At 45.2% G+C, this 16,813-nt stretch overlaps 1 protein-coding gene across 4 annotated transcripts in view; it reads left to right on the forward strand.

The window, feature by feature from the left end:
- Positions 1–10,545, forward strand: part of LOC144136458 (protein turtle homolog B-like) — a 356,448-nt gene extending 345,903 nt beyond the window's left edge. For 2 of the 4 annotated variants that reach the window (XM_077668793.1, XM_077668794.1), the window contains exons 19-21: positions 494–618; positions 1,220–1,429; positions 3,502–6,447. In XM_077668793.1, coding sequence (XP_077524919.1) covers positions 494–618; positions 1,220–1,429; positions 3,502–3,552 — 386 coding nt within the window. In that variant the 3' untranslated portion in view covers positions 3,553–6,447. Of the gene's footprint in view, positions 1–493; positions 619–1,219; positions 1,430–3,501 lie in introns of all 4 variants that reach the window. The other 2 variants (XM_077668797.1, XM_077668795.1) reach the window with 2 other exon arrangements.
- The last annotated feature ends 6,268 nt before the right edge of the window (positions 10,546–16,813 follow it).

Raw genomic sequence — 16,813 nt, forward strand, 5'->3', positions numbered from 1 at the left:
CCTGTGATTTTTAGTCTAAACTTCGCATTGTCCTTGAACACGACGTAGAAGTGTCGGCTGTCATTTGTTTCATAGAGTCGAGCGTTTAGCTCAGAATGTGAGCTTGTGAACTCACTTTGCAAAGCAAACAGAAAGGCATGTTGGAGCGCCGCTAGAAGCTCCTGTTCAATTTATGGCAATGAGTCGCGGTAATTTCCTGCGGGCCCTTATTATAAGCTTTCAATTTAGCCTGAGAGAGAGGGAAGATGTTAAGGCTCTGAATTTACAGATCAGGACGTGAGTGAGTAGGCTAGAAATTCGATCTTAGATTACACACTGGATGAAAACAGCATTCGCTGCACTATTTTCACCCGGGAGAGAGAGGTTGGATTCTTGGGAAGAAAAAGAAGAACGCGTTTGCGGACTTTGCAGCTTGATCCACAAAGCCGTGTTAAGGGGTTCGAATGCTTTCTAACGACCTCTGCGTGTTTGTTTCTCGTCTTATCCACTGCAGACCCTGAGTGGGTCTTCCGGCAACTGAACGGATCCAACGGTAGGATACGCCAAGACGTAGGGATTTCCAAAGGCGGCATGATGTACGGCACACTGCCAAATGTCAAGGTCCAGATACCGCCCCAGGTTCGTGCCTTTGTGACTCTTTCCTCGCACTTGTTATTTATCTAGGTCGCCATCAAATTCTGTGCAGATCAGGTAGAAATATTTCAGCTCAACTGTTTATGAAAAAAATTCCAAAACAAAATTTCGAACGCTTTTAAAGGCGTCGTCCGGGTGTTCCCAAAATGGTAAAAATGACGATCTGAATCTAAATGCAGGCAACTTAAGGTAAATCTGTTATATCAATAATGGGCAGTGAGAGTATAATTCATAATATGATCTAGATTCATTAAACTACTTTCGGCGCCAGGTATACGTCATGAGATGTTTTCTGCATATATACGCGATACGTCTCGAAACAAAATTTCTTCTTTGGGGAATTGTTTCCTTTCTGAACCAAACAGTATGATCAGTCAATAAAGGAAATAAAAAATATGTAGAAAGTAACTTGATCGGTCTGCAAAGCACCGAATCCCAAATAACTGGGACGTAGTTAGATAACATTGCAGCACAGACGCACGATTTTTCTCGCTTCGGCTTTTCGCTTTATACGCACAAAGAGAGCGAGGGATAGACAATCATGGCCTTTGTCATCTCTTTCTTTCGCTTTGTTCACCTTCTGCAGCAGTTCCGCGATGACATGATGTACCGGGAGCGGTACTACCCGGGCAGCGGGATCGGTGGCGACCTAGACAGCAGTCCCGGCGAGCGGCAGCGAAGCGGCGGAACGTTCCGGCCCCAGGGCAGCATGCCTGACCCGGACGAAGTGGATCGGATGATCGCCTCATCCAAGGCACCCGTGCACACAGCGACGCTCATGCGCAGGAGCCCACAGGTATGTCTCGCCATACGAAATGCAGGCAACCTGCGACGTAAGATGCCACAATGCGCAAACTACGCATTGGACTTACTGTAGGTCTGATCATGCTTGATACGCTGCACGCAGATTTTGAATTGTGTGCAAAATAACATGTGCCCTGTATTGAATCTTCTTCACTGTATTCAATCTTCTTCACTGTATTGATGCCCGTTCGCGGCTCGCGTTACTTCCCGGGATATATATAAAACCATGCTCTGCGTCTCTGCGCATTTTAGCTGTACTTTGCTTGTCTCATTGCGCATCGTTAGGACCCAAGTTTGGGACCCAAGTGCCCATGTTAAGGACCCAAGGACCCAAGTTCTGCCTATAGCCGCTGCTCAGAATGTTTCGCGTAGTCTTTTACTTCACCCGCTCCTACCACAGCTTTGCTGCCACTTGTCTGCATCTGCGTTTTTGTGTGCAACGAACAGGCTCAGTTATAGCAGCACTTCACGTTTCCATGATCGAAATAAGAACGAATTAAGGACGACAACACATTGAATATCAAACAGCTAACCTTCTAAATAAAACACAAAGATTAACAGATCTGATTGCTAATGTCTCCAAAAACAGGCTTAGAGCTCTGCTGCTGGAAAATAACTCAGAACTCACATAATCTGCCATGTTTCTGTCCCTAATTGCTATTTTTTAGGAGTGCATTTTCATTTGTATTTTGCTGTTGTTTTGTTATTATGATGTTGCAATTTTTGTTGTTCCAAAGCTTGCAACAACCATGTTCAGAATTTTTTTAATTTGCAATCTTTGTACCAAGTACTTTGTGTTGGCATGTAAGAATTATTGTTTGTTGTATACTGTTATTTTTTCGTTACATGATTTATTTACCTTTTTTCCCCTTCTTATTTCCCCCAGAAGATTTTGGTGTGAAATTTTTTTTAAAGCTATGTTTAACGTTTGTGCCAAACTGTATGCGGGGCAAGAGCCATCGTCAGGCGTTTCGCCTTTTGCTCTTGCTCCTCTTTCTGCATCAGAAAGAAACAAATAAATCAAATCAAACCAAATTTAGGCATGTCTTCGCTGCATAAGTCGTGCAAACAATTTTGAATTTATGCACCTTATCACCGCCGTAAAAGTATTGGGCTCGGTTCGTGCCAAATGCTACGTATTTGCTTGTGTGCGAGCTTTCTTTCTGGGTGATGCATGTCATTGAAACCACACACCTTACATAGACGACACAGCGTCCCATAGTAGCCAGGATACATCACCACAAATGGAGCCATTGACTGGCATGGGTCTGTAGATATATGCACTTCCTGCGTGCGTAAAAGTTAATGTCTTCCGAGGGCGGAAGGAGCGAGATAACGTATATCTGCAGATGAATTGCACTGTAAACGCTCCTCTTAGTCTTTCACTTTTTGATCTCGAAAAGCACTGCAGGAAAGGCGTAGCATCTTCTAAGACGGCTCATAGTTACTGACAGCCGCATTCGAGTCTTGGTGAGCGTCCCACATCAGTCTGTTTTCTTTACAATCTTTCCTTCGCGAATGCCAGCGCGTTCAGCTTTCTTGCTGTTCTTTATAGATGGCGACCCGCGTGACCAGAGGTGGTTACTGGCCGTGCTGATAAATGGCGCCACGGGGCTTGTGTCGCCGGCGTGCGCATTACTTAATGACGGCAACTCATCAAGTCGTCTCACTCATCAAGTGCCACTAGGAGTGCGCCTCTCAGGCTGCAGGACAGAACTTAGACATCCCCGCGCCGCGCGCTGTTTTTTATCACCACGGGACCATGAAGACGCTATTGTTTACGCATGCGCTTCTCCAGCGACAGCGCAGAACGTAGCCACAAGGCCCGGGTGAACTGAAGGTTTAGCCACTGTTCATTTATGTTCGGCTCCGTGTTCTCCTCCGTACTGGCGCCAAGCCCAGCCGCGGCGGGGTGAAAACGGGAGCTAACAGCATTCTATGCTTAAAGAAAAATGTTCATTGAGCAGTTTCGCTTACAGCGTTTGAGTGCGCTCTAACAGATAGTCTTCTCCACACCTTTCGTGCACTATTAAGAGAAAGTGACAGGGTGCTTGTTCTCTGCAGCGGCGCGACACACCCGAGCGGGAGCGACGCACCATATCGACGCCCGTCTGACAAGCGGAGGTCCCGTTCGGGCAGGCCGCGTATGACGCTGAGGACGAGCCCGGACCGCCATTCTGCCCGAACGATGCCTCCGCCGCCGAATGCCCAGACGACGAGCCCTCTGTGATTGCCGCTGCCGCCGCCTCCTCCAGACGGCGCCACCCTCTTCGCGACACCACCGCCAGTGCCTTTTCCAGCCAACAGAGACGCTACCCCGTTGCCGCGGCCGAGAGCTTCGAACTCGGCACGCGCCGACGCCGGGACAGTGCGTCTTCCACGGACTCTTACATGTCCTGGAGTGCGGGACAGTCCGCCGCTACCACCGCCAGACCTCGCGGGTCTCACGAGCAAGATATGCTTCGCCATCATAGGCAGACGTGGCTGGGAGCTACTCTGCCTCGCGGCGGCTACTCCCACACGCAGCCGCAACCGATGCAGGAGCGCCGCAACTCGTTCGGAGACGAAGGTCCCCGCTACGAGAACACGGCCTTCCTCCGGCAGCTCCAGCTACGCGGCTCGGCCGAAGAGCCTTCGGCGGCTCCGGGAGCTACGCTGCGCGGCACGAGGCGGAGCTGCCGCGTGTGAGTGTGCAGGACTCGCGCGGACTGGCGTCTCGCACAACGTGGATTAGTGCCGCGCTTTTTTCCAAACAAGCGGAGAGCGCGTGCGTGAAAGAGTGTTGGGTTGCTTCTTGAGATGACGTGTTGTTCGCCTTCTGCACTCTAGGTGCAGTAGTACGGTAGTTTCTTTCTGGCTTGATCAACTACACCTAATACACAGCGTTTCGCCCTCAAATTTTGGATACGGCCATGCAGCCCTGCGTAGCATATACCGTCAGTTCGATCGAGCTCGTGAAGTCAGCTTGGAGGATTTTACTCGCCATGTGTATACTAGTCACGTGGCTTCGAATACCGAAGCAGAGCACGCCTACTGCCGTGGTTTTGGTGTTTTACCTGCGAGAGACTTGAGCCATTCTCAGTGAGCTGCGTGATAGCAACTTAATTGAAAGTTGACTCCTGAGGAGTTCGAGCATGTGCAGTGCTCGAAATATCTGCCTGCGTGTGCAGGCAAGCGTGTTCACTCTTGTTTTGTTACCGCAGCAAAAACTGCACAATAGGTGTTTGTATAGTCAGGCGCAAGAGAAACGCTACGAGAGCGTTGTGAATGCGCGCCAGGGAAGCGGAAGTGTCCAAATACGTTTTGCCTTCCCCTCTACTCATGAATTTATAATTGTGTTTTAGGGATCAATTATTTATTTTGTGCATTTCCATACTGGTGAAAGTATCCTCAAATTCGAGATTCTATTGCACTAACCAAAGTGATGCACTCAGTCTCAACTCCATTCTCTAACACTGCATCTCATGATATGTAGCTTCACTAAGAACCATTTGTTAGATGTTTTTTGCTTAAAAGAAAGTTCTGATGACTTGCAATGTCCTCAACTTTAAGGTCCTAACCAAACTTCGTGAGTTGAAGTTGCGCTAAGCGGGTGTAAAAACTAGATTCGTTGGAACAGAGCAGGGCTGAGGTCTTTTATGTGCAAAAAAAAAATGCACGCCTTCGAGGGGAACCAATGAAGCCAAAATAATCTGAACAGATATTTGCGTAGAAACAAAAAAATATATCGTCTGTATTCTTTGTGAGAGCGTCTTTGAGAAGCACAAAATGCCGATAACGAAGTGATAAATCAATCTGTGCTACTGCTTAAAGGTCGCGCGGTTAGGCAGTGCTTCCGGACTGTCACGCATATTATCGAAGTGTGAAATTACGTTTGAGACCATGTGGCTCTTTAGAGCAAATCAAATGGCATGGTGCGGAATCCTGATTCAATACCACGCGCAGCAAGACAAGTGAAAAGTAGGATTCGAAGGAAAGAAATGATTAACAATACATGTTTCGCCAGACATGAAATAAGCTAGTCGACACACCGTGAAGCTACAATGTCATAACGATATATTGTGATGAAGATGCTTCAAGATCAAGGAACCTTAGTGCTTCCGGGTTGGCGAGTGGCTCACTTGCTTCAGTGTTTGATAAAGTAACGCGTTCGCCGTGCAGTAAACGGTGATTTCATTCTGCTCGAAGGCATATTTCTTCCACTGGCTCTAAGACATCATACTGTAAGCGTAATGATTTCGCCTAGAGTTTGTTATTCATTACCTGTATTATAAACACAAGCTTCAGTTTTCCAGTGCCAGTCAGTACTTTTTTAAAATGTCAACCGGCGTAGCACTTCTTACCCTACAATTTCGCGTGACTAAAGTAAAAATTTTCATTTGCGTGTTAAATCGAATACCTCAGTGAAAGCATTATTGTTGTTAGGGCTGGCAGTTGTTGTTTCATTTTTAAGCACGTCATTAAAGGTCTTTCCACGTCAGGTTTCTGTGGGCTACAAACATTGCCAACATGAAAGCAGCAGCTGAACTCAGTCAGTAGAGTTCAACATTAATGAAGAAATTATTTACATTAACACGTTCACTGGGTCACGTCACGTCATTTATTGTTGCTGTGCGGCACAAATACAGTGTGGCGTTAGGTAGCCGTGGGGCAGCTCCGATTTTGCAAAGAGCCCGCGAAAAACAAACATGCCAGTTTCTTATTGCCATCTGTCTGCGGTTCCAATTAGTTTACTTCGCCGGAGGCTTACTGGTGTGTCACGCCGCACGGAAGAAAATCTCACGGTGGGCCGCGACGCGCATGGATTAAGGCCCCAAAAATCATTGCCGCAGTGAAAGTGTTTGCATTACCTTCTTTACATTTACATTAGAGGGTTAGGCCCGAATTGTACGAGTGCCTTCGTGTTCAGGTAGAGCTCGTACGATCCTTCTTTTTTTTATGCTTGTCCCACATTTATGTAACCTTGTACACTTATTTCCCTTGTTTTATTAAAAAAAATGTATTCTTCTCATATGTTACTCAAGAGTGGAAGCAGATTGGCCGTGGTAGCATTGTTTTTTTACTTTATCCTTCATCGTCACCCACCGGTAATTTCTTACTGCTCAAGAGCGCATTGCCCATTAACCGAGACATCTAGTCCTCCGTGTAACTTTCAGCAATTACACTCGAGATAACTTTACCTCGTGAAAGCGATTTTCTTGTACCAAGTGCAACTCGATGTCAAGGCAAGGCACACACTGAGCGGTTCTAGATCACCCGCTGTCAAAAGCTGCGGCGACACAGAAAGCAGCTTACCTGTCGTTGTGTGACAGCTTAGTGTTTCGTCACGGGTGGCTACCATTTTTCTGCTAGGAAATCATTCAGATCTGCTCTCGAGGTTTATCTAGTCAAGGTTTCAGATAAATTTCGGCAAGTAAAGACACTTTTTAAGCGCGCCTCTCTTCCGGTACAGCTTTGCGCACAGTTGAATACAACTCAGACTCCTTCTGGAATAAAACGTAGCCCCGTTACTTCCACGATATTGAAACTGCACGTTGCTCTTTACTTCAACACCGAGATTTTTTCACGCGAATAACAATTAAGAACGTTGTTGTTTGCAGTATTGTAAGTGGTTCACAGTGCTTATCTACTTATGCAATGTAATGCGAGTAGACAGATTTTATCGTTCAAAATTCTTTAAGCCTGCTACAAACAAAGCACGTTTAGATAGGCAAGAACGCAGAATTCTCCTCTGCCCTAATGGGTATTACACCTGCATTCTAAAAGGCAGAACGCACTCCTTTTCTTACTTTATTCTCTATAAAACGTATCGTATAGCTCGCGAGGGTGGTAATAACTCACCAATAATACCGACTCACTTAAGGGTTGAAACACGAAGACCAAACACAATATTTTTACACATAAAGAGCACTCTCGGCTAGGAGAGGACACGAACACCCAATACGCCGATTCACTCGCCCAACCTCAGATTGGCCCAGAAAGGCCACAGCTAATCTGCCGCTATAAGCGGGTGCATTGTCCCGGAACCCACCGGTGAACTCGCACAATCAGGACTCGAATGAAGATTTCATACTACATTTCGTTCACGTTTGGTATGCGCCAAAGACGTTGAATTTGATTGGCTATCTTGCTTCGCTTCGCATTGTGATTGGTCGGCTTCACGGAATCCAGCCTCCGATTGGCTTGCGCCGGCTCCAACTTGCCCAGTGGTGCACGGTTTTTCGGGCAACACACAACACTTGTACCCATTGTCGTGTTGTCGCCAGAGGCCGCTTATCAAGGCCAGCCGCATTGTGCGTCTTTGCCGCCGCCGGGCTCGCGACCGATGGAGGCCATTCCGGCGGAAACCGTGCAGAGGCGGCCGCGCGTAACCCGGCACAAGCGGCCATTAATGCGTCGCACTGCGACGTGTCTGGTCATTGTGTCTTTGTGCGGTCGCCCTCGAGGACAGAAAGCCGTATTCGATTTTGGATGGCATCGTTTAAGGGTGGGACACTGCTTCCGGCGTCGTCCTTGCGTTTTCCCTCTCCTCGTCGCTTGTAATGCTGCGCTTAGTGGTGGCGTCTTTATGGCGCAGCCGAGTCAGGCATCGACCCGCCATCTGGCCTTTTATGGTCTCCGACGGATGTCTCATATTTGGGCTCAAGCACGGTGTCCTCTCTTAAGGCGCCAGGATTTCCACCACAATATGGGTCGCTAACACGAGGCCTCAGCGCCCACTTTTACATGTCCTAGTTCTGTAATTTCGTGTTGCTTTGCTTTATATGATGACATACTCGCTTCTTGTGCACGTCCTGCGAAGAAGAGCGGCGCACTCAAGGTTAGTGTGGACGAAATGAGCCCAGGTTGTTTCTTCGGCTGACACCGCGGATATTGCTGGCGCTCTGTGCACAATGCCGACGAAACTAAGGCTTTTGTGCCCGTTTCCTTATTTCATTTGTGTCTCTGCTCTTGTGGTTGGAGTAAATTTTTTATTTTATTTTATGACATTCTGACTAAAGCTAACGTGAAGCTTGAATAGCTTCTCTTTTCGCATCCCTTCGTCATCCTAAAGCTTCCTCAGCGCGACGAAGTTATGAAAGGCTCATTTATGTTACACACAATAGCGCTAGAATACTTCAGGTGAAGTATAACGAAGCTTTAACCCCCTAACGAACACATTTTTTGCCGGAACTGGTGTCAAATTGCGCGACGGAAGCCAACAGTTAACGAAACCGAGGAGCATAGGGGATGTGTTTTTTTTTCGTCATGTATATCATAACGAGCACCTGTTTCGATTCTCTTGTCCCCTGGTACCAAAATGACAATTTAGTACCCGTGCTGCCATCTGTCAACAAACCACGAAGTGTTTTGGACGAGCCATATTCGCCTTAAACTGGACACAGAGCGACATAAAACGCAAGGCAAGCTGGATTCGTCATGGGACAGAAATTACAACCGGCTTAAGAAGAGCCTAGATCGTCCAATAGGCACTTGAAGGTGCTTCAATACAACAATAGCAAAAAAAATCAATCCCAAACATATAAATTTTTGGCTTCCAATGTACTCTTTTCATTCTCTGTCTCTGCTTAATTTTTTACTGTTTATTGTTCTAAATAGGTGTTTCTTTTTAATTATAACCAGGACTAGGGCACTATGGTCGGAAATGCAGTTAACCCCTAGACTTTTTTCTCCGCCCGAAATGAACGCATCTCCTTTGTGCACTTTGTCGGCACTATGCTTAATCAGTGCTTTCGCACCTCCTTCTGTCTTCATGTTGATCCGCACCATCTGCTTTTGAGCACCTCACATAATGTTCAACCTATTCACAGAAAGGTTCGTGTTGCTCCTCTTCTATTCTTGACAATGATTTATTTGTTAGCGACAGATGGATGATTTATGCTCAAACACTCCAATATACCTAGAGCATGACAGACAGATACCTTAGGCAACTTGGGTTTTTGTATGCGCACAGATGAGCTACACTCAAGGGCTAATAATTAGTACGTACCTGATTGAGAACGCACTTTTCATAGTATTTTACCTCAAACAAGAGCGTACAGGGAGGTTTCCATCGCGTCGGCATATTTGGAAGAAATTGCTCTCAATGCCAAATACAAATGTAATTTAGCTTTTAAGAAAGCTCGCCTTAATGTAGGTACATTATCAGAAACATCCATAACCGGTCTCAAAAGAGAATTGTTGCGTATAGCCGTACCACCCCTTCCAGTGATTTACAGAGGTGCGATCTGGCTTCGTTTCGCGCCTAGGAAAACAGCAGGGTTAGCATTCAACTTTCTACGCGGAACCGAAAATTGGTTTTCTTTCTCTTAGTCGGAGCATTTCGCTTTACATCATGGTAAGCTCTTTAATGAAAACAACAAAATACTTAAGCACTTATGAAGAAATTTCATTTGTTTTTCTGACGTGTTCATCACTGAGGAGCAAGCGACGCGCTGCCAATTCGGCACCTTTGTCACCGTAATTCCACAGCTGCTCTACGCAAACAACAGTACCGTTTCCTGGCCGCTTGAGCTGTCGCACACGTCACATGAAAGCAAGGCACAGTCCAGCAAGAACCAGCTATCTAGTGGAGGCATGCTTTCGGACGAATTATTAACAGGTGTGCCCACTGCATTACGAAAATAAGCAAAAAAAAAGACCGGGAGCGACGGCTGGCGTGGAAAACAGCGCGCGAAACCAAAAAAAAGTGTGTGTGTGTTTCGTGCTCTTGTTTGTTCTTGTGTGTGTAAGCGCGCAGAATTTTTATTTTTCGCCAAGCATTCACCTGTAAATACGCGTGCGATGTCAGGGTAGCAGCAGTCGAGCATTGAAGCAGTCTGTATGTTTTCGCCTTTTTGCGTTCTTTGCTTCGACGATGACGCTGTCCGACTGGGAGACTACGCCGACTCTCCGATGGATCGTGACCTTGGAGGGTTTTGGCATCTTTGACAGTGTGTACATAGTGTTCGACTCGTAGTGCCGCATCTGAATGTACATAAGTGCGTATATAAAAATAACGGTCGAAGAAGAAATAGGGAATTGAAGTGTACATAGTACTTCGCATGCCGTTTCCTTACTATATAGGTTGAATTTTCTTGGAATAAATAAAGTTTGGCCTTTTACTACACAACGGACGATGTATCCTTTTTACTGACCCATCAGAGCTGATGGGGGGGGGGGGGGAGGGGTTGTACAGATCATTACGCAGTCGTCGCTGGCATCTCTTTTACCGTTTTAAAAGTGTCTGTTGAGAGTACTGCGTTGGGGGACTCATCCGCGTTGCCAAGGTCGTGAGCAACTGAGTGATGGCGCTCTCGTGGGGCACGGAACAGGAGCCACGTGAGGCTAAATAACATACAGGCCGACGCTGACCGGCCGAACGTCCAGCCAACACCTAACGCTCTAGACCAACTTGCATGCTTCGAGTGCTTTTCACTGTACATTCCAGCGATAGCTCGTAGCAGCTCTTTCAGCGGTATCTCTGCCCAGCTGTCCCTGTCACGCTTTTGGCGCCGGAAGATCTTTTTGTATACCATTAAAAGGCCTCAAAACATGCAGCACCAATTTGAAGAGTCGCGAGCAAAAGCGGCAGCAGTACCTTGAATACATCTGGCAAGAAGGATGGAATGCGTAAAGCGAACAAGAGAATGCACACTAAAAAAAAGCGTACTAGGAAGCATGCATTTCTGCCGCGAAGTAAACACAGCAGAATAAATTTCACTTCCACTCGCACATATCAGCGTCGTATTTACTTTTATTCCTGGAGGAATATTGGTGCAAAAGGACTACTCCAGACGTACCAACTACAAGTAAGAATCTTGTCATCTTGTCTCTTTTGGGCTCTCAACTATCCGGGCTTATCTGAGGAGGAAGCTCGGATAAGGTCGAAGGAGAGTCGCGCCAGCTGTTGCGAATGAGAGGAGGGCGTCCCGCCACTTAGGCAACGTAACCTTGTGGCGTCATCACAACCTGAAAACAACATGGGTCGCACAATCCATACCGGCGATGTAGAAGAATGCATATTCAGCCACTCCACCGGACGTTACTGGACTTTCTTCGAGAGTCCAGTGTGTGCCTATATTTGCAAATAATACTTTATGACAGCAGGCACGCTGTTGCAATAAAAACAAAATCACTACCGGTGGCTGTGAGAGAATCAAGGTCCTGTCAGTGCGCATCGCAAAACCGCTGCGCCACTGCACTCGTAGTGTATGAGGACTCGCCGTGATCTATGAATGTTAAGCAGAGAATGACCAATCTTCCATATACAGGTATTAACCCGTAAAAGCTATCAAGTCATACACCTAAAGTGTGGCTGAAGTGTCCCCTTCAAATGGAGAATGAACACATGCTTTCGCATGGCTGCTCTACGACCGCTTTTTTAGCCACTGAATTGAATGCAGCCTCTATTGGCAAGCTGCATTCGGCGCCGAAAGGTCTGAGTTGTTTTTGGTTATTTGTAGCAAGCTCACGTTGCTACGTTTTAATCCTGCTGTAATACATGTCGGAACATAGAGTTGTGCGCTATAATTTCTTTAAAGTAGTATAGACAACAAATTTTTGTGCCGGTTTTTTTTTCTGCAATGATGCGAAAAAAAGTAGTGTAAATGGGTCCTCACGTGGGATTCGCCTACTAACGCTGAATCATTTATGACTGAAGTTTTTCTCTCACGCTGTCGTGTGGTTTCGGTTTCAACAGCCGAAAAATGGGTGCGACGTCAAAGGGCAATGTAAGAGAAGTGAGGCGCGAAAAAACTACTATATAATAGCTCCTTGATCATTTAAAGTCACTGCAAAACTAAAGTCAGCCTGCCTCAAACCGAAATAACTATGAATGAAGAAGCAATATAAACTGTATATTTCAGGTTTTTTTATGCCTCACGTGTTTTACATTTGACGTCACAGCTGCCATTCCGCTGTTGAAAGCGAAACCGAAAGAGCGTGAGAGTAGAAGTTCAATTACGCTAACGACGCTGAGCGAAAATCATGCTGCGATTTATATATAGTAGTGCCACATGCATCATTCAAAAAGAGGGAAAGATGCAACGGAAAGTTTTGTCTTAAGTCCTGTAAGGTTTCCTTCACAGCTAACGAGATACATCGCCATGCAAAACAGTCAGGGTTGTTCATTCACCACTACATTAAAAAAACACTGCATTGCGGCCACAATGAAACTGCTATTTTGCCGGATAAACGACCTCTATTTGGTGCAGCATGAAGATAAATTGGCTAGCACCACCCTGCGATAAGACGTCATGTGTCAGGGACCCAGCGTAGGAGAGACTACATAGAACCGCAGTCGACAGCAGGCCAGAAAGAAAGAAGGTTCATCTTTATTTTTTCTTCAGTCATTTTTTTGTACGCAAGGTCTGATAGGCTAGCTGTTTCCAGCAAGCTCGACACTGTTACAGAAACACGGCTTCGCAAAGCCGGCCTGGCAACCGATTGGAGACCGTGACACGGTGCATGCTGTTCGTGCCTCTTATTCAAGCTACTCAAATGAGCCGTTTGCGCTCGCAGGTATGGCAGTAAATGTATTTTTATTTTCACCTGTATGCATTGCTCGTGCTTGTTCTTCTTGAAAAATATGCCCTGTTTTATACTGTATAAAAGGGGTGGCCTACATTGCATGTTTCTTCCAGCTGCCTGGCTGCAAAAAGGATCTTTAGGATGTGAAACGCTGAAAGCAAAGCAGCGTTGCACAGCGTTGTACTAAAGGAAGTCGTCTTTATCTTTACGAGCGCCTTGGGCGAATGTACTGCGCTTTCCGTTGGTTTTCGTTGCTTTCTGCATGAACTACTACGTATTTATTCCCTTAAGCTCAACGACGCCATGTCACCTAAGCGTGAGTAGCGTGTCGTGGTCTTCCGCCGAAGGCAGAGTACAAGATTAGTGTTGGTACCGAGTGCTGGATTCCAACACCAGTATAACTTTTCCATTGGCAAGCTATCATTTTCTCAGCGGCCGGTGTACTGTTTACGTGTAATTTTTTCTTTGGGCTGTCAAAAAGTTAATATCTTTAGTCCATTAGAAAATCTTTATAATTAATAATTTCGCCTCAAATACTTGCTAAAGTGACCTACGTTATCTCTCTTTCATCTTCGTGTTGACAAATTGCGCATGTTTTTAACGCAGCCGTTGTTGTTCTTGGCAAATCGGCTTGTCCAGGATACCGGGAAATTTCTTTAACATTACCTTTCATTGCAATCGCACTCGTTTTTGGTTCACATAAAAAAAACGGGCGCTTGTAATTTCTCTGCTCATTGTCCTTAGCTTCAAGGTGCTGTTATCCTCGAGAAACCGTGTCTGATCAAACGAAACGCCGATGCCAGCACGTTGCGGCGAGCCCTTAGCTTGCTTGACACGGTTTAACACCAAGTTTAATGATGTACGCACACTGTCAGGTGTTGCGTGGATCACAGAAGAAGGTGTAAACAATTATAATCTGTGTGTTTCTTTCTGGCGAACAGTCTTTCGCACAATGTTTAATGCACGCTGAAAATCACGGAAAAGAGTTCAAAGGCTTCACGCCACTGTGATTAATCGTTCAAGATTAACGAGATGTGCGACTTTTCTTTTTTGTTTCCTTTCAAATGTAGGGCAGGAAGGGAGGGAATGCGCTGCTGATAGCTGAAACATCCAGGCGCACTGCCACACCTGTGCGGTGTTTTCCTGCAAATAGGACGAACTCGTGCTGAAAAGGTCAAGAAAAAAATTGGAAGCAATAACAGGCTGAAACCTCAGGCAAGAGAACGCAGAGAAAGGTGCTTGCCTGGGCAGGCGCAGGGCTGATTAACGGGTCTGAGCATGTTATAGGTATATGGTTGTTCCTTCAAAGTTACCGGTCTTTGCCGCATTGTGCTCAGGTTCTCTGGTGCTAGATTTTTTGTTTATGATTTGTTTCTATTTTGATTTGATCGGACATGCAAATGACCGTTTGAACATCGCACGTTGTTAATTGCATGCAGCACTTATCTTCTATACAAAATTCCTGAGGTAATAAGAGTCATGAGGTACTTTTCTGCTCAGTATTACGGGAACAAAAAGCAATACTTTGCACACTTCTGCGTGTTTTTGCTTATTTTTCTGTCTCTCATGTACAAAAAGTGGGAGTAGATTTTAGGTGTATGTCTTCATTAAGACGCGAGACGTGCTGTCTACGGTCAAAACAGGAACAAACCTATGTGGGAGTAAAACGGGAGGAAGCAGTAATCTAGCACACCCACTTTTATAAAATGCAGTTCGCTAGAGGGCAGCTTACTTCCTTTCTGCTCCTTTTCTGTTTAGAGTGTAGTATACAGAGAGAACTTTATGCGCTTGGTCGTTTAGTAAAAAATGTATATCGTATTTCTACATTGCAGGTTTTTCACGAGCTAAATGTTTTTTTTTTTTTTGGAACAGAAATGCAACACCTAAGTAAAAGTTTTGCCAACTGCCTTCGCGTTGTCATGGTGGACCCAGAGCCTGTACGCAAGTAAAAACATTCAGGGTCCATAAACAAACGCCAGAAGGACAGAACGAATAAAATTGAACGCGAACAGGAAAGAGAAATTTAAGGACGAGAACCGCGCGAAAACAATATCATTTTTCCTCTCCTCCACACAGAGCCATCTTCAAGTCGTGTCTTGTCTCAGGACCTCAAAAAAAAGCGATGCCAGAAACTTCACAAGTATACCACGAGACGAAGAGGCCACTTCAAAATAAAGCTCGCACATGATTTGGCACGAAGCCGCAGTTGCGTTCCTTGCTGTCTTCTGGAGCAAGCGGAATAACGCTGCATAATGGAAAAATATTTTCGTTAAAGGTAAGTGCTCACCTTTCTGCCAACTTCAAATGATGAAAAAACTTATTCACGATGCTGCACGCAGTGAAAGACATCAGCCGTATTTTAATTTTTGCATCCATGGCTTAATTAGGCTTCCGCATGATAACAAATAAACCGAAAGAAATTCATTGCGTGTCCGACTAAATTGAGAACTTTAAACAGCTCACGACTGTGAACGTCATCTTGCCTTCTAGCGACACGACACGCCGATACTCTAATTTCCGGTTCCTGAAGCGTCTGGTAATAATGCGGAATAAGGTGATTTGTCAGCAATTTCAACATCAGGGGTTCTATTATTCAGAAATTTATGGTCGTAAAACCTTCCTAATTAAGGTTTCTTGGATAATTTGCAGAGTCCTGACGCTTAGTCAAATGCTTTCACTGTGTCGGCTAGGTTCGTGTGAAATAAAACCTCCGACCGGCTCTACAGGGCTAAAAATAATTGTTTCACTTTTACCCCGAAAGTGTGCATTAGATTTAAAAAAAAAAACATGGTTTACATATCTTGCAAGCCCTCTTTGAGTATAAGATACAGAAGTGCTTGACTGCGTATATGACAGCAGGAAAAAATTACGTTGTCAAAATAAGCAAATCACGATCTGACAGGGTCGAGTTTCGGTCAGCTTTGTCTCATTTGATCATGGGATAAAGGCCAAAGCCACCTTGAGGTGAGATTCCAGCCTATTTTTAACAGTTACAACAAGCAAGTGCTGGACATTGGTGTGCATTGCTCCAACTACTTTTCATGCGGCCTTCGGCGCATAAGAATATATTAAAACATTTGCAATCGCCTTGTATATTGAACCAGGCCATCTTGATAACTTTAGTCGTCCCTTACCTTGACGTTATTAAATGCATAGAATGTACTTGCCTAGATATTTTATATATGACAGCTTACTCCAGCCGGCTTTTAAATTTTGGTGAAGTGCTATTCTATGGCTATCAGGCTACAAAAAAAATTTCACTCTTCGCGAATGTTTCTGAATAAGCGGCAGCCTTTATAGCGCTTTCAGGGCGCCTTTAAAGTGTTTTCTTTTTTCTTTTGGTCTCGTGTAGTTTCCTTTTTTGTCACCTGTATTTCGGTAGATTGCTTCTGCAACGCATAGATTACCACTGTTGCCGCCTGCGTTTATATTCTCGTTGTCGCATAAAATGTTGTTGTCAAAAAGAAAGAAAAAAAGCCCCTAAATCAGCAACAGAATCTGATATAGATTGCGGTTTGATGTTTTTTTTTTTTGCACAGCTATTTCCTACTTTCGGTCCGTCCAAAGCTCTGTTTTTGAATTTTTTTCTTCTTCCGAATATTTCAAAAGAGTTAGGCCAGAGTGCCAGCGAGCATGACAGCATTACATTTCTTGTCATTTCCTAATACAAATACATTATTGTTTCTAAAATGTAAAAAAATAAATGGTGCCCATCTGTGGCTTTTCCGCCTCATAAAAACTGAGCATGAAAGGCTTCCTGTTAAAAGATAGCCACAACTCATAGTCAGTGAAAGAAAGGACAAACTTGACACACTTCATGTTTAAAAAGAAGATGCCAACAAATAAGCATGATTTTTTTCCTGCC

The sequence above is a fragment of the Amblyomma americanum genome, chromosome 6, assembly GCF_052857255.1.
Source record: "Amblyomma americanum isolate KBUSLIRL-KWMA chromosome 6, ASM5285725v1, whole genome shotgun sequence".
Taxonomy (NCBI): Eukaryota; Metazoa; Arthropoda; class Arachnida; order Ixodida; family Ixodidae; genus Amblyomma; species Amblyomma americanum.